General features: G+C 45.0%; 1 protein-coding gene across 3 annotated transcripts in view; it reads right to left on the bottom strand.

Moving 5' to 3' along the window:
- Nucleotides 1-2,750: 2,750 nt before the first annotated feature.
- Nucleotides 2,751-22,017, bottom strand: part of LOC118077726 (E3 ubiquitin-protein ligase TRIM10-like) — a 51,508-nt gene continuing 32,241 nt past the window's right edge. The window contains exons 1-8 of one of the 3 annotated variants that reach the window (XM_088663573.1): nucleotides 19,135-19,270; nucleotides 16,231-16,697; nucleotides 15,695-15,790; nucleotides 14,670-14,900; nucleotides 13,400-13,422; nucleotides 11,466-11,584; nucleotides 10,036-10,065; nucleotides 2,751-3,515 (exon numbers count right to left, since the gene is read on the bottom strand). In XM_088663573.1, the coding sequence (XP_088519699.1) occupies nucleotides 2,902-3,515; nucleotides 10,036-10,065; nucleotides 11,466-11,584; nucleotides 13,400-13,422; nucleotides 14,670-14,900; nucleotides 15,695-15,790; nucleotides 16,231-16,644 (1,527 nt within the window). In that variant the 5' untranslated portion in view covers nucleotides 16,645-16,697; nucleotides 19,135-19,270 and the 3' untranslated portion in view covers nucleotides 2,751-2,901. Of the gene's footprint in view, nucleotides 3,516-10,035; nucleotides 10,066-11,465; nucleotides 11,585-13,399; nucleotides 13,423-14,669; nucleotides 14,901-15,694; nucleotides 15,791-16,230; nucleotides 16,698-19,134; nucleotides 19,271-22,017 lie in introns of those variants that run through there. The other 2 variants (XM_088663572.1, XM_088663571.1) reach the window with 2 other exon arrangements.

Consider the following 22,017-nt stretch of genomic DNA (forward strand, 5'->3'; position numbering starts at 1 on the left):
AGAGGAGGAATGATCTCTGGAAGGAGTGCAAAGACCAGAAATACTCCGGTGCATCTGCAGCAGCACAACCGGACGCTGTCTACCCATTAAAAAAAAATCCCATGGTTTTACAATTGTTTCTGTTTTGGGGGGACAGCATAAGATCATGAACAATTAACAGAGCACCAAAAACCAGCAAGAGAGAAAATAACATAGTTCTAAAGATTAAAGTATATTAAACCAGTTAATAAAAGCCAAGGGGTGGAGGAGATTCTGCTGATTCTGAAAAAAAAACACTCATTGGGGGTACATCCCATAACTGAGATGGGGACCACAGCAAAGGGTGAGGGGAGAGACTTCCAGCTCTCCATCAGGCAAGGCCTTTTTACACCTGCCTTGTCCCACCCTCCACCTCTCGAAGTCGTCATAAGAGAGCTTAGCCTAGAGGAAGAACTGTGAGGCAAGGCCTTTTTTCACCTCGTTTCCCAGAAACATCAGAAGCAGCTGGGAGGAGATGAGTTCAGAGAATAATAATAATAATAAATACTCTATAAGTTGTGCGCAACTGCTTCTCAATTTGTACTGTATTGTACTATTTTATGTACTGTGACTTGCCATTGTTTTTATTGATTACAATTTAGAATTTATTTATTGTAATTGTTAAGAGTGGGTTTAATATTTATACACTGATATTTAATATTCTATACTATTTTAATGGATTGTTGAATGTTATTTTATTCGATACTAGCTGTATCCGGCCACACATTTTGGCAAATCCCCCCACCCCGTCCTGATCCATTCACGCTCCCATGACGTCGCGATATCCCTGTCTGTGTACCATCGGTGGGTGACGTCATATTCCACCAGCATGACGGCACACGGCACCCCGACATCTCCCTTCCCCCCCCTTGCATACCTCATGCTCCCAGAGGGGCCGGTGGGCGAAGGGGCAGGATCCTGCTGCCGGCCTCGGAACAGGAGTCACCAGGCAACCGCTCCCAGTAGGCTCCACCCGCTGATGGCAGGATCTGGCCCCCTGCCTCGGAGAAGGAGCCGCTGGGCAGCTGCTCCCAGCAGCCTCCGCTCGCTGATTCATTTAGTAGAGTGTGTGTTACTTCGACACACCATAGATGGGGCTGTGTTCGCAAAAGAACAGGATTTTACCTGCCACAAGTGTGATATCTGCCTAATCAAAGTATTTGCAAACACTCGTGTATTCGTAAGGAAAGTTGTGTCCAAATTTCAACGCAATCGGTCAAGCACTTTCGGAGATTTTTGGTCATCCACAAACAGACATTACATTTTTATTTATATAGATAAGTTGCATATTTTAAAGTTATGTTTTATTATCACATTTTTGTATCGGATTAGATTGTTATAAGGTATATGTTCTTTGCTGTCTCTTCAGCTTGTAAAACGCCTTGAGTATAGTAAAATAGAAAGGTGGTAAACAAATTAAAAGTGAAGTGAAGAAGTAGTGAAGAAGTCTCCATGTGACATATATAGGGCACACACAGCCAAGTTGCTGGACTACAACCCCCATCATCTCTGACTCCTGACCATGCTGGTTGGGGCTGATGGGAGTTGTAGTCCAACATCATCCAGGACAGACCATATTGGCTACCCCAGATACAGAAGATTTATGAAACAATCCCAAAAACAATGAGCCAGAGGCATCACTGAATTCAGAGATACTTAAGTCTGAGGAAGTGTAGAGACGGTGAGGATAAATTTGCACAGAAGGGGTTAAGTTGGTGCCTCGGAAATATTCTTTGCATTTCTTTCCTGCCTAGGGTCCACAAGGCAATGAGCTTTAGTTGCAAAAGTGGGAAGGGGTTGTTTTCTAGGAATACAGTGGAACCTCGGTTTACGAACACCTCGGTTTACAAATTTTCGGTTTACGAACTATCCTAACCCGGAAGTTAGTAAACCGAGGTGCCCGAGGCCTACTGAGCGCCCGATGCCTTCCGGGAGGCTGGGCCTTCGCTCCAATGCCTCCTGGAGGCCCGGAGCGAAGCCCCAGACTCCCCGAAGGCATCGGAGCGAACGCCAAACCTCCCTGAATACACCAGAGCGTCCGATACCTTCGGGGAGGCTGGGCCTTCGTTCCGATGCCTCCCAGAGGCCGGGGAGCGCTTCCGCGACTGGGCTGCAGCTACGGAAGCGCTCCCCGGGCTCCGCGAAGGCATCGGAGCCGGGCCTTCGTTCCGATGCTTCCCAGAGGCCGGGGAACGCATCCGCGACTGGGCTGCAGCCGCGGAAGCGCTCCCCGACCTCCGTGAAGGCATCGGAGCGAAGCCCCGGCCTCCGGAAGGCATCGGAGCCAGGCCTTCACTCCAATGCCTCCCAGAGGCCGGGGAGTGCTTCCGCGACTGGGCTGCAGCATAGCCTTGCCAAAGGAAGGCATTTGCATAGCCTTGCCAAAGGAAGGCACCGGAGCCGGGCCTTCGTTCCGATGCCTCCCAGAGGCCGGGGAGCACTGCTGCTTTAGGGGATGTTTTTCCTTGTCTAGAACGGATTAATCAACTTTCCATTACTTTCAATGGGAAAGTTCGCTTCGGTTTATGAACACTTCGGTTTATGAACAGACTTCTGGAACCAATTGTGTTCGTAAACCGAGGTTCCACTGTATGTGTGTATTCTAACAGCTGGTGTAGGTGAGCAATGAAAAGTGGGTTAAAGTTGGTGTAGGCTGAACCATTTTGATAAACAGATTGTTAATTGACACAGTTAAGGTATTGTGGTCTGTTAAGGACTCAGCTGCAGAGGAAATTCTGGGAAAGGGAAGGAAAGAGAAAATCCCAGGTTTTGTTTCTTTCATATTTCTGCTGACTGTGACTCCTCTCAAAACTGGCAAATGTTTTCATCTCAATCATTCCGGTGTGGAGAAAAACTCCAACTGGGCTTGTGAGGCAGATTTCCTCAGGAGATCCTGAGGTGGGTTTTATTTTCGCCCAGATAAAAGAAGGGGAGGAGGGTCCCTCCAGAGAATTCGGCTTCTGGGAACATGTAGAATTTGGCTCCTGATAACGTGTAGAATTCGGCTCCTGAGTCAGCGTCAGAAAAAGACAGACGTCCCCCTTCATAGTCCAGAGTCACCCGGATCCTCTTGGGCTTCTCCCTCAGGGACAGAAGAGAGTAATAAGTGGAAGTGGAGGCCCAGTACTTACCTCCCCACTTCTCCACAGCCCAGATCTCCTTCCCAGGCCGTATGGAGAATAAGCCCTGTCTCCACACAGACTTCCTGTCAACCCCCTCAGCCCAATTCTCAGGCCCCATTCCTTTGTAGACAAGGCCCTTTCTCTCCACAGACTTCCTGGCAACCCCCACAGCCCACCCTTCCTCTCTCCCCACGTCAACCTCCCAGAAATGTCTGCCAGTTGCGAATCCCTCACGTCCCAACACACAAGGCTGGTCATTGAATCTCTCAGGGTTGTTGGGCAGGGCTTGAGGTTTGTCTCTCTTTCTCACGCTTTTCTGATCCTCCGACAGGATGAGGATGGGATGGGCTGTGTCTGGATCCAGAGTGACATTTGCTGTTGGGGAGAAGAGGAGGGAAAGAGAAGAGACAGAATCAGCTGACGGTTAGAGATGGACATCTTGATTTAAGAAACACCCAGAAGAACCAAATTTCCTCTCAGATAAATTGGGTTTCCTCACATTTGATTCAGGATTGGGACACTCACTCCCCTCTTTCTGCCAGAATCACCTCAGAATAAATACCTTCCCTGCAGGTTTTTAAATAATGTTTTTTGTTCCTTTTTACTCAATGTATTTTATTGTGCCCCTCCTGTCAATCCAGTCACCCTTCAAGAAGCAAAACAACCCAGAAAATATTCCCTCAGCTCTTTTATTCAGTGGAGGGGAGGAGGGGAGGATGGGGGTAAGAGGAGAAAAATTGTCCTCCTTTGAATCTCCCTGTGTGAATTGCTCATTTGGGGCTTTCAGTGGCTGACAATGAAATCAGAGGGAAGAAATCAATGTATGGAGGCAACCTAACAAATGTCCTTCCCTAGCAAACCTCCAGCATTATTTTCTTACAATAATGATAGCACTAGTCACACATTTGTTGTCCTAAAGCAGGCTAAATAATATAAATAATAATAAATAAAATTTTATTTATACCCCGCCCTCCCCAGTGAAAACCAGGCTCAGAGCGGATGACACCAGTAAAATTACAATAAGACATAAAAGAAAGAAAAACAATTAATTAAAATACGGGTTAAAATACAATATGAATTTAAAATGTTAAAATGCAGCCTCATTTTAAAATGGCCCAAATCAAAACCATAAGGGAGGAAAACATAGGGGTCAGACTGAGTCCAGCCCAAAGGCCAGGCGGAACAGCTCCATCTTGCAGGCCCTGCGGAAAGATGTCAAATCCCGCAGGGCCCTGGTCTCCTGTGAGAGAGCGTTCCACCAAGTCGGGGCCAGTACTGAATAGTTGAGGCCAATCTAACCACCTTATGGCTCAGGATCTCCAAAATGTTGATATTTGTGGACCTTAAGGCTATCTGACTAAGAGTTAAAAAGATTCTGGCTTTGGCAGCAGTGATGCTAAAGCTCCTTTAAGGTCCTGAAAACACACCTGTATTTTTATATTTAAGCATCTTGAAATAAACTGTGCAGAAATTGAACTTGAGAGTTTTGCCACATCAAGGACAAGTTGGCTATAGTGGGAGCTGCCCTAATGGCCAGGGCCTATGCCATCACTCACATACCTCTCACCACCACCCCCATTCTGGAGTGGTTTTTAAACTGTACTTTCAAATTTGCAATATTTGTTTTAATTAATAAACAATGAAAAATAGATTTAATATTCCCCATATGTTTTAGCAGTTCTTATGTTTATTTGTAAGCTACCTTTAGTCCCTGTAAGGGAAAAAGGTGGGGCATAAAATAATTATAATACATTAGAAAAACAAATATATAATTTTGTTCTATGTACAGTATATAGTATATTGCATTCTGGATGTGGATGAAGTCCCCACCAAAACTTTATCCTGAATGAGGCTCTGTACAAGCACAGAACCTAAAGGTGTGACTGCAAGGAGGTAACAAAGAGGAACCAAAGACATTTTATTTTATTTTTGTGTTTACTGTGTTATTTTAGATCCTGCTAATGCTTGATTTTAATCATGGTAATCTAAACATGTTTTAAACTCTGTTTAGTCATTGTTTGTTAATAGCTTGTTTGTGTTTTATATTTCTTGTTGCATACTTATAAAGTTGGGGAAAATATTACCAATTAAAAAATGTATTCTTTAAAAGTTGACAATAACCCTTGCTTAGTTATTTCCAGAATCAAAGGGGATACTGAGTGTCTCTGCTGAGTGAGGGGATTAGGGCTGAGTTAAAAACTTTCTCTTTCCATGAGTGGTTGAGACTGAAATAGGGAGTCCTTTTCCATGCTCTCTTGTTGTTGTTTAGTCGTTTAGTCGTGTCCGACTCTTCGTGACCCCATGGACCATAGCACGCCAGGCACTCCTGTCTTGCACTGCCTCCCGCAGTTTGGTCAAACTCATGTTCGTAGCTTCGAGAACACTGTCCAACCATCTTGTCCTCTGTCGTCCCCTTCTCCTAGTGCCCTCGATCTTTCCCAACATCAGGGTCTTTTCCAAGGATTCTTCTCTTCTCATGAGGTGGCCAAAGTATTGGAGCCTCAGCTTCACAATCTGTCCTTCCAGGGAGCGCTCAGGGCTGATTTCCTTAAGAATGGATAGGTTTGATCTTCTTGCAGTCCATGGGACTCTCAAGAGTCTCCTCCAGCACCATAATTCAAAAGCATCAATTCTTCGGCGATCAGCCTTCTTTATGGTCCAGCTCTCACTTCCATACATCACTACTGGGAAAACCATAGCTTTAACTATACGGACCTTTGTCGGCAAGGTGATGTCTCTGCTTTTTAAGATGCTGTCTAGGTTTGTCATTGCTTTTCTCCCAAGAAGCAGGCGTCTTTTAATTTCGTGACTGCTGTCACCATCTGCAGTGATCAAGGAGCCCAAGAAGGTGAAATCTCTCACTGCCTCCATTTCTTCCCCTTCTATTTGCCAGGAGGTGATGGGACCAGTGGCCATGATCTTGGTTTTTTTGATGTTGAGCTTCAGACCATATTTTGCGCTCTCCTCTTTCACCCTCATTAAAAGGTTCTTTAATTCCTCTTCGCTTTCTGCCATCAAGGTTGTGTCATCTGCATATCTGAGGTTGTTGATATTTCTTCCGGCAATCTTAATTCCGGCTTGGGATTCATCTGCAACTGTTTACATTCCCATTTAATTTGGGTAATCCCTTAGCATACATGGATTTAATTCCGTAGGCTCTTTCAATCACTTCAACAAGCTCTTCTTGCTCCATCTCTAACACCTGGCCTAATTCATAGAATCATAGAATCATAGAGTTGGAAGAAACCACAAGGGCCATCCAGTCCAACCCCCTGCCAAGCAGGAAACACCATCAAAGCATTCCTGACAGATGGCTGTCAAGCCTCTGCTTAAAGACCTCCAAAGAAGAAGACTCCACCACACTCCTTGGCAGCAAATTCCACTGCCGAACAGCTCTTACTGTCAGGAAGTTCTTCCTAATGTTTAGGTGGAATCTTCTTTCTTGTAGTTTGAATCCGTTGCTCCGTGTCCGCTTCTCTGGAGCAGCAGAAAACAACCTTTCTCCCTCCTCTATATGACATCCTTTTATATATTTGAACATGGCTATCATATCACCCCTTAACCTTCTCTTCTCCAGGCTAAAAATACCCAGCTCCCTAAGCCGTTCCTCATAAGGCATCGTTTCCAGGCCTTTGACCATTTTGGTTGCCCTCTTCTGGACACGTTCCAGCTTATCAGTATCCTTCTTGAACTGCGGTGCCCAGAACTGGACACAGTACTCCAGGTGAGGTCTGACCAGAGCAGAATACAGTGGTACTATTACTTCCCTTGATCTAGATGCTATACTCCTATTGATTTGTTGTTGTTTAGTCGTTTAGTCGTGTCCGACTCTTCGTGACCCCATGGACCATAGCACGCCAGGCACTCCTGTCTTGCACTGCCTCCCGTAGTTTGGTCAAACTCATGTTCGTAGCTTCGAGAACACTGTCCAACCATCTTGTCCTCTGTCGTCCCCTTCTCCTAGTGCCCTCAATCTTTCCCAACATCAGGGTCTTTTCCAAGGATTCTTCTCTTCTCATGAGGTGGCCAAAGTATTGGAGCCTCAGCTTCACGATCTGTCCTTCCAGGGAGCACTCAGGGCTGATTTCCTTAAGAATGGATAGGTTTGATCTTCTAGCCGTCCATGAGACTCTCAAGAGTCTCCTCCAGCACCATAATTCAAAAGCATCAATTCTTCGGCGATCAGCCTTCTTTATGGTCCAGCTCTCACTTCCATACATCACTATTGATGTATACATCACTACTCCTATTGATGCAGCCCAGAATTGCATTGGCTTTTTTAGCTGCTGCATCATACTGCTGACTCATGTCAAGTTTGTGGTCTACCAAGACTCCTAGATCCTTTTCACATGTACTGCTCTCAAGCCAGGTGTCTCCCATCCTGTATTTGTGCCTTTCATTTTTTTTGCCCAAGTGTAGTACTTTACATTTCTCCTTGTTAAAATTCATCTTGTTTGCTTTGGCCCAGTTGTCTAATCTGTTAAGGTCATTCTGAAGTGTGATCCTGTCCTCTGGGATGTTAGCCACCCCTCCCAATTTGGTGTCATCTGCAAACTTGCTCAGGATGCCCTCAAGCCCATCATCCAAGTCATTGATAAAGATGTTGAACAAGACTGGGCCCAAGACAGAACCCTGTGGCACCCCACTAGTCACTACTCTCCAGGATGAGGAGGAGCCATTGATGAGCACCCTTTGGGTTCGGTCAGTAAGCCAGTTACAAATCCACTGAATGGTAGCATTGTCTAGCCCACATTTTACCAGCTTCTTTACAAGAATATCATGGGGCACCTTGTCAAAGGCCTTGCTGAAATCAAGATAGGCTATATCCACAGCATTCCCTTCATCTACCAGGCTTGTAATTCTGTCAAAAAATGAGATCAGATTAGTCTGACATGACTTATTTTTCAGAAACCCATGCTGACTTTTAGTGATCACAGAGTTTCTTTCTAGGTGCTCACAGACTGTTTGCTTAATGATCTGCTCTAGAATCTTTCCTGGTATTGATGTCAGGCTGACTGGGCGGTAATTGTTTGGGTCCTCTCTTTTCCCCTTTTTGAAAATAGGGACAACATTTGCCCTCCTCCAGTCTGCTGGAACTTCGCCTGTTCTCCAGGAATTTTCAAAGATTATTGCCAGTGGTTCTGAAATCACCTCTGCCAGTTCTTTTAATACTCTTGGATGTAGTTCATCTGGCCCTGGAGACTTGAATACATCTAAACTAGCCAAGTATTCTTGTACTACCTCCTTACTTATTCTGGGCTGTGTTTCCCCTGCTGAATCATCTGCTCCATATTATTCAGGTCGGGTGTTGTTTTCTTTCTTGGAGAAGACTGAGGCAAAAAAGGCATTGAGGAGTTCTGCCCTTTCTCTGTCCCCTGTTCTTTCCTGAGCCACAGTACTAAATCTGGTTCCTACGCTGCTTGGTTACCTACCAGACCTGTGTCCAGTCACCTTTCGTCTGTCCTCCACCCGGTGCCACCCACCTCCCTCCAGAGTCGGGCTGGCACCCCTGTCTTAGGACGACTAAGCTATGACCGGGTGGGCTAACCGCGGAATCAAAACTAACGGTAGCTGCCACCAGCAACTTGCCTTTACCAGCAAATTGCAACTTCTTACTTTAACACAGGTCTGGTAGGTAACCAAGCAGCGTAGGAACCAGATTTAGTACTGTGGCTCAGGAAAGAACAAACTGAACAGAAATCCTTTTTAACTATTTATTAATAAGAATAGTTAAGCAAACAAGTCTAACAAAAGGTTACAGAATATACCAGAGTAAAAGCAGTTCTCATAAAAGAGGTTACAAAGTTAAAACAAGAAACAACTAACTTACTTGAAGAAATTAAATCAAAGTTACATGTCTCCTTTCGGCAGACGCAACTTAGAGCCCTCCGGCAATCAGCTGACTGGTGGAACAAACAGCATAGACCAAGATTTCCCGCCCATGTTGTTGAACAAAGACCCTTTTCTCAGTGGGGGTTTATATCCCTGAGGCACACCTTAGCCCCACGTGGGGATTACAGAAACTCCAGAAGAGCATGGTCACTCCCACCTAATGAATTCTTTTGCCATTCTCATTTTTAAATTTTCAGAATCTCGGTGATACATTACAGAACCGTGATTTGATCAGCAATAATACGGGGATAATAGAGCTCCTAACCACTCTACTCAAGGTTGTTGTTTATTAAATTCAGTGCTTTTGGGTGGGGGAATCAACTGTCAAGTTCTGCTGTTCAACTTTCCATTTCCACTTCTTCACCAGTGCTTAATTTCTTTTTTGGTTGTAACTAAATAAAGGAGCATAGCCCAAAAGCAAAATACTGCACATGCAAACCATGTTATAAAGTATGTACTGAGAACATACATTTGCCTGTCTGTGTTTTTTTACTTCCTGGGTGGGGTGGGGAATTATTTTGAAAAAAAAACAAGTGGAAGCTGGCAGCACTCAGTACACATGCCCTGCTGGTACTAAATCAGCATGATTAGAACCAGCAAATTAGAAGATAGGAACAAATGCAACAGGGAACACCTACTGGTATGAATTTATCATAGATATATTCAGGTATTTGTGTGTGTGGACTAATCGTCTAATTGGAATGGAAGAAATCATACTCAAGACCAAAGAATCCAGTAAAAGCAAAAGGGGAAAGAGAGGACTGAGGCTACATACACACTAACCCACTTGGAGCACAAAGATTTTTTCCCCTCCGTCCAAAATAGTATATGCCAATCTAGACTGATTCTAGATCCTGCCAGAGGAAGCAGGACAGGCCAAAGAAGTTCCAATACTTCTCCTCCCTCTCTTAGAATAACACCAAGGAAAGGACAGACCATTTAATCCCAATGAAACACCAGCTCCCAACATGTGTTTGAATTTGGTCCTTCACCCAAAAGTTACCTCTCTGAGGCCGTCCAAATGACAGAACATCTGAGGAAGCAAAGAGATACAAAGACTGAGAGCTAGACTTCTATACCTCAAATAATTTTATAACAACATTTCCACTAAATGACATAATATCAATTGTTTCTTTATTTCAAGTAAAATATTAAGATATAAAACCAACAATTACACATAAGAAAAGTGTATGAAGAAGAGATTAAAAATAAAAAAATGATAAACTGAGAAATGATAAAACACTGCAATTTTGTTGTTGTTGTTTAGTCGTTTAGTCGTGTCCGACTCTTCGTGACCCCATGGACCATAGCACGCCAGGCACTCCTGTCAAACACTGCAATATCAATCTTTAAAAAGAATCTAGAGGAGAACTGTCCAAAACCTTAACAGCTGCCCCAAATAAACTGGTGAAAAATCAATAATCAAAGGCAGAATTGTTAATCATAATGACAAACTAAATTTGCAGAGGAAGATTGGCAAGGGGCTCATGCAACAGGAGGTTGTTCTTCAGAAAATATATTAAATTCTTTCCGACCTAACAAACATTTTGGTAGAGGTAAGAATGGGTAGAAATGCAATTCATTCTGCATTGATTGGTGAATCTACTAAATTCACGCTTTCTGAAACAAAATGGGAACTAAACACAGCAATCCTTCAAAACACACACATTTGAATTTTGCTATGCAGTTCTCCTACCGACTGATATATTAGGGGAAACTCTGCATAAAGCTGAATATGTTAGTGAAAGTCACCCACAAAATGGAATTCGCTGGAAACTGCTTGAAGAATTTTGTACATTAGCCAAATACAGTATCTATTTCTTAGAAGAAATTTGCTGATGAAAGACGCTGATTAATTTAGTGAGCATTAAACAACCACCAACAAACTGCTGTAGAAATAAAAATGTCAAGAGAGGCTGGTGAATCTTCAAGGAGATTTTTAAAAAAAACCCACCACAAATTGCTGTAGAAACCAGAACACTCAGGAGATTATGATAGTTGCAGCTGCCGGTGAGAGTGAGGAAGAAGAGAGAACTTGGGAGATAACTCCACTGCTGGGAAACAAGCTTGAGCTGGGAGTGGAGGAACTGTGTATTTGTTAAGAGCCTTTCTAATGCCCTTCAGGATGGGGAAACACTAGTGGAGTTTAAAGAACCAAAATGCAAAGGAGGTTCAGTACAACTGTAAACTGAACACTGGAACAATACTAAATCCTGACTTGGCTGTATACTGTGGTGCAGGCTGCCTTTATTTTTCCCTGTCCCCCCCAAGCCTCTGAGTGACAGTATACATGGGTCATGATACCCAGAAGGAAACTCTGCAGCTCCTATTGCTGCTTGTGGCAAGAGTAAATAAAATACAGTAAGAGCCTGACATGTTCAATTTTCGGACTAATTTATTGTCCAGTGTAAAATCCTTGCAGCCACTCATTACCTTTGATTTTCTTCATCTCAACATATAGAATGGAATTTTCAAACCAGAAATTTGAGATCTTCCTATTCAATTCTGGTGGGAAAGCCATTGGGTCCTTAAATGTCTCCCTTTGCTGACATCTGATGGGGAAAATAAACATTAACCCATTCAATTGTAAAACTTCTGAGTACAGCAAAAGAAAGGAATTGAGAGGACATCTGCTTGAGACGTGACGGAAGATGGCTGAACATTCCATCACTCCTACTATCAGGGGCTAATTAGAGGATGTTATGGGAGTAAGCAGCCTCCCAAAATCTTTCCGGAGAAGGGAAGATGCAGTGTCATCCGCAGATGCCCATTCAACCCGGTCCCAAATTTGGAGGGAAGGAGGGGCTGGGGGGCACTGGATGGAAAGCACCCGAGATAGCCGGCTCTCCCAAACGCTATCCCTGGAGCACGCCAAGTTCCATTACTTAAAATGAAAAAATGGATTTAAGTTTTGGGCATGCTTCAGACGAGGAGGAAGGAATTACTCTGCAAAGCCCTGCCACTGAGATAAAAAAGATGGAGAAAGATTACACCAGAGACAGAGTGGTATGTTGAAACGGAACGGAAAGGGGGGGGGTGAGACTTTTTTTATTATTGTGCCTTATTATTTTACTTAACGAAAAACCCCTAGAAGAACCGTTTATGGCATGTATAACAAGCGAGACTGGAAAGTTTGGAATTTGCTGATATAATATGGTTTCTTAAATATAAACTGTGTGGAAATGACAATATAAACAATTAAGGCCCTTATTTTTGGACTTGCTTGGAAGACAATTAAAGATTTCCTAAATCATTAACATCAAAGAGAAGCAAATCTCATTAGCAGCTGGAGCTTTCTCAAGAAGTTTATTGGATGTGACGCAGTTTTAATTGGGGAATCTGCCATGTTAAAGATAACATTAAAAGGGGGAGTGAGCCTTAATTACGACATCAGATGTGTATTTCCAGCTTTGATCTGGCAAATCTCTCCTGGAAAGACTATATTATGTCACCAGTTTTGAGAAACTATCGAACTGAGGCCTGGATTTGATTTTTGGGACTGTTTGAAGATGGCGGCTGCCAGCACTGAAATGGCTCTTGTATTCTTGGACTGACTTGTCAGAATACCAGTGTGTGAGGAAACATTGCAAACCTATGGAAGGGAATCATAGGCATAAAATCGACACAGAATCATATACTGTTTGGTTAAATTCGCTTGTTGGAACAACTCAGAGGCTGTGAAAAGAAGATTGAAGGATAACAACAGAATTATTGGAAATGACTTTGATTATAATGATTAGGAATGCAGTAAATTATAAGATGATCAGATCTTCCAAATCTGAAGAATGGGAAGTCCGACTAACTTTTGGAATATTTAATGTGATATGGTCAAAGTGGAAAATTTAATAAAATTTGATTTTAAAAAAAAAGGAATTGAGAGGAGGAAAGAAACAGTAGAAAGCCCAGAGGGAGACACAGAGGAATGGAGGCACAGAGGAGAGGAGATTCCTCCCTGCTAGGGACTCCAAAGTCAGACATCTGAGGGCCAAAAGAGCAGCCCTTTGTCTGAGTCTCCTCACTTAAATCTACTCAAATGGAGAAATAAAATCAAGTGATACCATCCTGCTCAGAGCTTCTTAATTTCGGCTGCATTACCTACAAGAAAGATGTGGAGGAGTAAAAGATGGTTGCTGCTGTTGACAAAAATGAAATGTTCCTTCTAGCCTCTAATCATGAACCCAAGTGACACCTTGAAGTTACAGGTGAGATATGTTCAGGAACATGGCACACACCCCAGCTCCTGCTCCCTTGTTGGAACCTTTCACCACATCCTAAGAGCTTGGAGGGGCAGGCTTTATGTCCTCTCCTTCTAGACCATTCCCAGTTTCCCAGAGTGATATTAATGCAGATGAGCAGGATTCACTTACCTCTGCAAGGTGCTTCTCACATCCTAGAAGGGAAAAGAGGAAAAGAAGAATGAGATTCACTGCATACTACGGGCCATATAATGAAGACCCATCAGACCTGGAAGGGATGCCTTCTGGCCCTCTGAGGTGAATCTGCCTAGTTTTGGATAGGGATGGATTAATCTATAATTTCAATATCTCTCAGTTTTTATCTTTCTGATCTTAAGTTCAGTTCTCCAGATTAGTTTCTGATTATTATTTTTTAAAACCTGATGGAAATTCATGGGATCTTCTCCTCTGTTTTTCCCAGGTATCCATAGTATAGTGGCCCGAGGAGAATTTATGATTAATGATTCCAGCTGAAAGAGTTTCATTTCCAATTTATGAGATATCCTGAACTTTAACAACGTGAGCTGGGCAGCTTCATACTACAGTATTTTAGGAAAAATTAGGTACTGCCAGTCCTCCTTTCTGCATAGGAGTCTGTATAGTAAAAGTATCCACGCTCAGGTGTTTCCTTTGCCAAATAAAATTGCCAGATAAAGTGTTGGTTTTGACCTATAAAGCCTTAAACAGCCCCATGAGAGGTCCAGAGGGTGGCAAGATGAGAACAGGAATGCTCTCCCCAGGGAGGTTCGCCTGGCTCCTTCATTATACACTTTTAGGCACCAGGCAAAAACATTCCCCTTTAACCAGGCCTTTGCTTCTCATTCAATGATCTTTGAAAATCTGTTTTTGGAGGGGTTACTCAATTGTTTCTGTTTTTATTTGGATTGTGTATTCTGTGTTTTTATATTCTAATTTTATCCTGATTTTTATCCTAAGACCTCCAGGTATAGGACAGTATATAAATTTCATGGATGAATGAATGAATGAATGAATGAATGAATGAATGAATAGTTGTCTGAGCATACTTTTTTCCCCTCTGGAGCTTTCCCTGCAAAAAAAAAAAGTCTTCTCTTTAAAGTTGAATCAAATGCTGTTTGTTGCTGCCACAGTATTTGTGAGGAGATTTTATTGACTGCGACAGGAGAGTCAATATGTCCTCGCTCTCTCCTGGCTGGTTTGTTGTTTTTGCTGCTGTACATCAAAGCTTCATAGAGTAGATGAAGCTGTGTCAGCATGTTTTACTGCCGTGCCGATAACTCCTTACACACATGCATACCGCTGCTGAAGATACTCTGCTAAAGCCGGGAGATGCGGAGAGGCGCAGCAAAGTCACGCAACTGGAAGCGTGCTGGACGCCATTGCAGTTCCCGTTTCTACCGAACAGGTTCCAGAAAAGTCTTACCTCCAGGAGTTCACTTTCTGGCTGCTGACTCTTCTCCTCCATCTCTCGGAGGCTCTTTTCAAGAGAGGACAGTTCCTTGGAGAGTCTATCCAGCTGCTCATCCCTTCTCCTTGTGATCTCCTTCTCCATCTCTTCTATCTCATTCAGCAGATGCTTTTCTTGTTCTTCCAGAAATTGGTGCAGTTGTCTGAACTTCTCCACCATCTTCCCCCTCTCAGTTTCTGTTAATTTCTGCATGAACCAGGAAGAAAAGAGGAGGCCAGAGTCTTTAGAATGACCTTCAGTGTTATGGTAAATCACTCAGGAATGGGGCTACATAATGACTTGGGATTCAGCTACACTGGACTGATTAAAACGTTATATATGCATTATAAACATGTGACCCCAGGTGACCCCTGTAGAGCTGTGATCTGTCCCAATGAGAAATTGTACTCAGAGCTAATTTTTAATAGTGTTTTCCGTATAACTATATGTCAGAGGGTCGTTGTGGCTGCTCTAGAGTAACTCTGCTTGAGTCCTGTTTGCCTTTAAAGACTTTTATTGTGCATAGTATTTACAGTTCAGAGATAGCTTAAAACATGACCTTTCATCCGAAATCAGAATCATCCGGCAATGGCATACGTCTGTTCCTACGCCAGTAAAGTAGTCGGGGGACCCCAAAACGCCTCCCCCTTGACCTGCGCCTCTGCATTTGCCTCACTTCTTGTGCCGGAAGGAGCGATGCCCCCTCAGCCTCTTCAGGGTTAGAGCGGTGTCTGGGCTCTCCAGCATCCTGGAGCCCTCACCTACCTACCGGTACCTCCTCTCCTGAGCATTCCCATCGTTCCGCAAGCTGACTGCTCTCTCCCTCCGAGTCTCTACCTTCCCCATTGCCTGCTCCAGACCCACTGCTGCTCCCTGTGCTGGGCAAGGTGGACGTCAGGATGATAGGGCCTGGTTCCCTGTAGGGAGTCCCGCTTACACTATAGATTCAACCTTGGTCCTTCAAGTATACTTGTTCACTTCGTAGTAATTGTGACACTTACAAGGAGGCTGTTGCTTTCTTCTCCTATTTTTGCTTCATAAGCCAGAATTTTCTCTCTCTCTTTCTTCAGATGCTTTAGGCGACCACAGAAGAGTGTCTAAAGAGAATGCAAAATATCAGATTTGATTAGGACTGGAGGTTGGGAGCTTCAGTGTTATCCATAAATTTGTAGTGTGTGGCCCCCTACTATTAGATTTTTATCTGATCATTGCTCTGGGAGGTTCTAGGGTTTGTTTGTTTTTTGCTGTACGTTACATTATATTACACAGGATCCCTTTGACACAAAAGCAGGAAAAAATGGTGCTTTTAAAAACAAAATCACATTTTAAAAAGTTGCTTTTGAAGCAAAACAAAGTTTTTGTTTTGTTTTGGATAGCACAGAGACCAGGCCCAATTTCTGATTCACATTAAGGTGCTGATTAGCAATTTATTATGTTTCATTTACAGCCACATTGACAGCATATTCTGCACACAGATCACAGACACACAGAGATATATGAAAGGATTGTGCTGGCAAGCGTCAAAATGACTTCCTACCTTGTATTCCTGGGCAGCCACTTCCTTGAGAACCACAGTGTGTGATTTATGTGCAGGGGATCGCTCACAAAAGAAACACACCAATTCTTCATCTTCTTTGCAGAACAGGTGGAGTTTTTCGTTGTGTCTCTTACACAGATCCTTTCCCCCTTTATTTGGTGGCAGGAATTTAATTTTTTCCACTATGTTGGCCAGCTGCCAATTGGGGCGGAAATTTCCTCTTCGCATCCGGGCTTTGCACAGGGGACACTTCAAGTCCCCCACCTGCATTGGTTCCCATGTGTCACAATAGTTTACGATGCATCCCTGGCAGAAGTTGTGACCACAGTCCAAGGTCACAGGGTCTGTCAGATACTCCCTGCAGATGGGGCATGTGGCTTCTTCTCCCACATCCGTGAATGAGGATGAGGCCATGATAGAGGAAGAGATGGGAGGTAGCTGTAGGATGGCAGCAGGATGTGAATGAACTTAGGAGGGGAACAAATGACTGTGAGGTAAAAACTATTCAGTATTAAGCGTTTCCACATCCTTCCAGTAAAACTAACTCTGCATTTCACTTTCTTATGCAACGTATCCTCCACAATTGGTCCTGTTACACTATTTTTAAGGTAAACACAGATAATAAGCACATACTGTACTCACCACAGAAAACCAAACCTCAGGCCTTCAAAAAATTATGAAATACTCCCTGAAAAACTAGTCACTTTGAGTGTATAAAATTTAGACAATTCACAAAGCAAGAGCAAGGCCATCTTTAGCCTCCAGTTGAACTGTGGGACCCCTCCGTATAGGTAGAAGGAAGTTCTCGGTAAAATCATTCTTCCACAGCCTGGCACAGCTTTATACTTTCAAATCACTGTATTTGAAAAGGGGCCGGTCTGTGTCAATAAACTCTGACACTAAGGTCTTCACCATTTCAAAAGGATGCTCTGGCAACCCCCAGGAAAAAAAATTAGCATGTATTGTTCAAATCTCTGAGCGACAGATTTCTAAAAATGTTGGAGAAACATAATATTCTGAGTATGGTCTGATTTACAAGTACAACCATTTTCTTTATTGTCTGCACAGGGAACTCCCCGTCCACAACATCCCACACCTTGGCAGAGCGCAAGCAAGTCTGTCCCCATTCTGGGCCAAAAGCAGCGTGGGCATGTTCGCATGTCAATTGAACACACACCAAATTCTATGATTCCATGATTCAAATGCTTGGTACCTGCATGATGGTGGTCCTTGGATAAGGGCTGGGCAAATTCTTAAGTCTTTAAAAGTTATTATACATCTTTGTTCTGGGTCCCCTCACTTCCTTGCAAGGTGGGTGGTTGGGGGAACTCAGTTGCAACAGATATCAAATATTTCCTTTGCTTTCCTCAACTGGTTCCTCCACTCATTCTTCTGACTGATAATGGACTTCAGGGATACTGGCTCCCTTGATGGAGAGATGGGATGTAAAATTCAACCCCAAATTTCCATAATTTACCTTCAAGATCACCTTACCACATATGTGCACACTTAACTTCTTTGGTCAGAGGAATTGGCACTTTTACTGGTGCCACATAATAGAATCATAGAATCATAGAATCATAGAGTTGGAAGAGACCACAAAGGCCATCCAGTCCAACCCCCCGCCAAGCAGGAAACACCATAAAAGCATTCCTGACAGATGGCTGTCAAGCCTCTGCTTAAAGACCTCCAAAGAAGGAGACTCCACCACACTTCTTAGCAGCAAATCCCACTGTCGAACAGCTCTTACTGTCAGGAAGTTCTTCCTAATGTTTAGGTGGAATCTTCTTTCTTGTAGTTTGAATCCATTGCTCCGTGTCCACTTCTCTGGAGCAGCAGAAAGCAACCTTTCTCCCTCCTCTATATGACATCCTTTTATATATTTGAACATGGCTATCATATCAACCTTTAACTTTCTCTTCTCCAGGCTAAACATACCCAGCTCCCTAAGTTGTTCCTCATAAGGCATTGTTTCCAGGCCTAATACTTGCCCTGCATCTGTCAATCATTTAGCTCATTTAGCCTGGTGGCCCCAACACTTTGGATCACTCTTCCTATCATCGTCTTCATTTCAGCACCTGCTGACAACATTCTTATTTAGACAAGACAACCCAGATGATGAGAAAGTTTTGATGAGTTTTCATTTGTTTTAGTCTATTCTACTGTGGTTGAAATGGTTTGTATGTTTTAAATTGTAGTTTTAATTTTTTTAGATATAATTGAATTGGTTTTTTTTTCTTTTTGTAAACTGCTTTGGGTTCTTCCACAATTAGGCAGTATTTTATGAAATAGATAAAAAATATGTAGCCAAAGCCGTTATAAAGCAAATACATAAAAAATGCTGAAATATATTGAGCTGTTAAAATAGCTATTAAAACAAGGCAGTCTGTCAAATAAAAAAGAGCTCCTCTGAAGAATTTAACTTATCGCCACAAATCTTCATCCTTAAAATTGTCCATTTAAGCAAAACAGGTCACCTTTTCAGAAATGTTTGCCTGTTTCATGTATTCCCTGTCCAGTAGGAAGAATAATGGAGCTCCATTAAATAATCATTCTGTGGGACACAATCTCACATTCATCTGCAGGTCCACTTTCCTGACGCTGCATGAAAAGTGGCCCAGGAAGGACACTGAGGTGACAGACAAGGACATAAGCCATTGCTGGGCTCCAAGTCCTCCTTTGGGTGCCAAGTCAAGACCTCCGTTGACACACATGGGAGATCCTCTCCCAGAGCTAACAGCATTTCCATAGGTGCTTGACCTTCAGCTGAATGGTGGGGGAAGGCAAGGAAGAGGAACAGTTCAAAGGCTCCTCTATACACACTGGGAACTGAATGAAAATAGACCTGCTTGGGCAAAGGGCAGCCTGGGAACATACAATGGGGTTTGGTTGTCAGATACTCACCCCCAGACTAGCTTCTCTTGTGGGCAGGGAGATGGTGGTAGATCAAGGAGACGTTCTGGGGTTACCTTTCCTTCTTCCCAGCTGTTCCTGCTCCTGTCTCCTTGCCCCTTTTTATGGAGAGGCAAAGGGTGTGCACTTTGTACTGCTGTAAATACAACCAGCAACTGTTCTTTCCTTCTGCTGGATGTGCTCAGCTTTCCTCTCCCTCTCCATCTTCTCTCCTCCTAACAGAACAACCATTTGTTCACCACCTCATCTCACTCCAAACATAAACTGCTCTTTTTCAATAATGAAAAGGAAAAAAACAGGCATTTGGCATGTATTTATAACTGTATAAAACAAATTCATGTTTTTTTCTGAACAGGTCTTTTTATCAGCTATCATAAATTTGACATTGGTTAATAAGTAGTAGCTTTGAACTTTGTCGGAATGTTCCACCACACCCGCTTTGTTAAGATGTAGAAAAAGAATTCTATTTACTTTCCGCTTTGGATCCTTGACTCCTCCTCCTCCCCTCTGTAGTGCCATCAGGGAAGTACTTTAGGGCAGACTCTGCCCCACAGACCCACTTGGGGGTCACCCACACTTCTGTTTGCTGTTTGCAGGAGGATCCAGAACCATTTGCCACATTTTAAAATAAGTGAAGTAATACACATCACCACCCAGAGAGGGACACCCCCCTCCCCAAAAAAGGACAAATGTAACCCTTGGGTAGGACTGTCATATATCTGGTTGGTTATGATTCCATGTAAGGGGTTGGACTAGCTGACACAAAACATGTCTCTCCTGTATTGGTCTCTACAGCCACAGCAGGCTCACTCCTCCATTGTCTCCCTTGATTGAAAACAATACAAAAGTTGTCTACCCATTTTTTAAAAATTTCCCATGGTTTTACGATTGTTTCTGTTTTGGGTGGTGTGTGTGTGTGTGTGTGTGTGTGTGTGTGTGTGTGTGTGTGTGTGTGTGTTATGTATTGGTTTAATTTGTGTACAGTACATGAGTTTCTCTGCTAGTCCTGTAACTACCTTTCCTGCTCCAGGGCGATTCAAATGGGTGCGGTGACAGTTGCTATTGGTTAACTTGTTAGCACAATTTGGATCCTCACTCTGATAGGGTCCCACCAAAACCTAAGTGTATCCTTTCCCCAACCCCTGCTCCTGAGAGTATAAAAGGAGCTCACCCTTTCCCTCCTGTTAGTCAAGATTCCTACTGCAATAAAGAAGACTGTTCTTATTATACTTGACTCCTAGCAGTTCCTTGCTACCGTGTTTCCCCCTTTTTAATACGTAGCCATAAAGTAAGCCATGGCAGCATTTTTTAGGAGTTGCTATATCTAAGACACCCCCCGAAAATAAGACATACCTCTCATACCGTGTACAGCGAGACCGCCGAGCGCCCCAGCCAGCCAGCGGAACCCAGCCAGCCAGCGGGGCCTGGAACCAGCTGCTGCAGCGGCAAGCCACCGGTCGGAACAGGCGGCTGCAGAGTGGAGCACTCCGCAGCGCCGAGCACTCAGAGCGCACAGCAGTGCCGGGCGGAGCGCCCAGCCAGCGGCCTGGCCTCTTCCTGGCCCGGCCGAGGAGGCCTGCCGCCCCGCCGCCGGAACAGGCGGCTGCAGAGTGGAGTGCTCCGCAGCGGCGAGCGCTCAGAGCGCACAGCAGTGCCGGGCAGAGCGCCCAGCCAGCGGCCTGGCCTCTTCCTGGCCCGGCCGAGGAGGCCTGCCGCCCCGCCGCCGGAACAGGCGGCTGCAGAGTGGAGCGTTCCGCAGCGCCGAGCGCTCGGAACGTCCAGCAGCACTGGGCGGAGTGCCGAGCCAGAGCGGCGAGGCAGAGTGCATGGCCCAAGGCAGAGCGGCGGCAGGAGCTCCGCTGGCCCTGCCAGGGTGACGGGCGGCGGCGGGAGCCCTGCTGGCCCCTTCCGCGCCGCCGGAACGTTGTGGGCCGCATGGCCCAAGGCAGAGCGGCGACGGGAGCCCCGCTGGCCCTGCTAGGGTGACGGGCGGCGGCGGGAGCCCTGCTGGCCCTTTCCGCGACGCCGGAACGTTGTGGGCCACATGGCCCAAGGCAGAGGCGCCAGGGCATGGACGGCAGCGGAAGCGCTGCTGGCCCCTTCCGCCCTGCCAGAGCGGCGTGGGCTGCATGGCCCGCCGCCGGAATTTTGTGGGCAGGGAAGCGGGAGGCAGGCAGGCGGGCTGGGCGATGGGCCCGTGGCTGCGCTCGGCAGGGCCGGTAGTGAGCTCAACGCTGGCCTGCGCCGGCCTGCGCCAGGGGCTCCGGCTCAGTCCGTTGCCGGCGCACGGTGCCTCGTCGTGGCCGGGATCTGGGTCATGGTTAGGTGAGTGCCCTCCCCTCCCATAGCGGCACCCGGGACGAGGCTGCCTCTGAGCATGCACAGAGACACCCCCTTCACATCCCCCCGCCAGTCCAGTGCCGGGGAAAAGGCGTCTTGGAAAGCCGGGGTGGGTTTATAGCTGGGGATGGGGTGGTCTCTAAGCATGCACAAAGTGCCTCCCTCACCGCTGCCTTTGCTCTTTTTTCCTTGTCTCTTTTTAAAAGAAGTTGCTCCCCAGGGTGGGTCCATAATAAAAGGCACAGATTAATTCTGTGTCCAGGGCAGCTGTTTATCAGCTCCATCTGGTACGCAGGCTGAGTCCCTACCTGCCCGCGGAATGTCTCGCCAGAGTGGTGCATGCTCTAGTTATCTCTCGCTTGGACTACTGCAATGCGCTCTACGTGGGGCTACCTTTGAAGGTGACCCGGAAACTACAACTAACCCAGAATGCGGCAGCTAGACTGGTGACTGGGAGCGGCCGCCGAGACCACATAACACCGGTCTTGAAAGACCTACATTGGCTCCCAGTACGTTTCCGAGCACAATTGAAAG

The sequence above is a fragment of the Zootoca vivipara genome, chromosome 2, assembly GCF_965207765.1.
Source record: "Zootoca vivipara chromosome 2, rZooViv2.hap1.1, whole genome shotgun sequence".
NCBI lineage: Eukaryota > Metazoa > Chordata > Lepidosauria > Squamata > Lacertidae > Zootoca > Zootoca vivipara.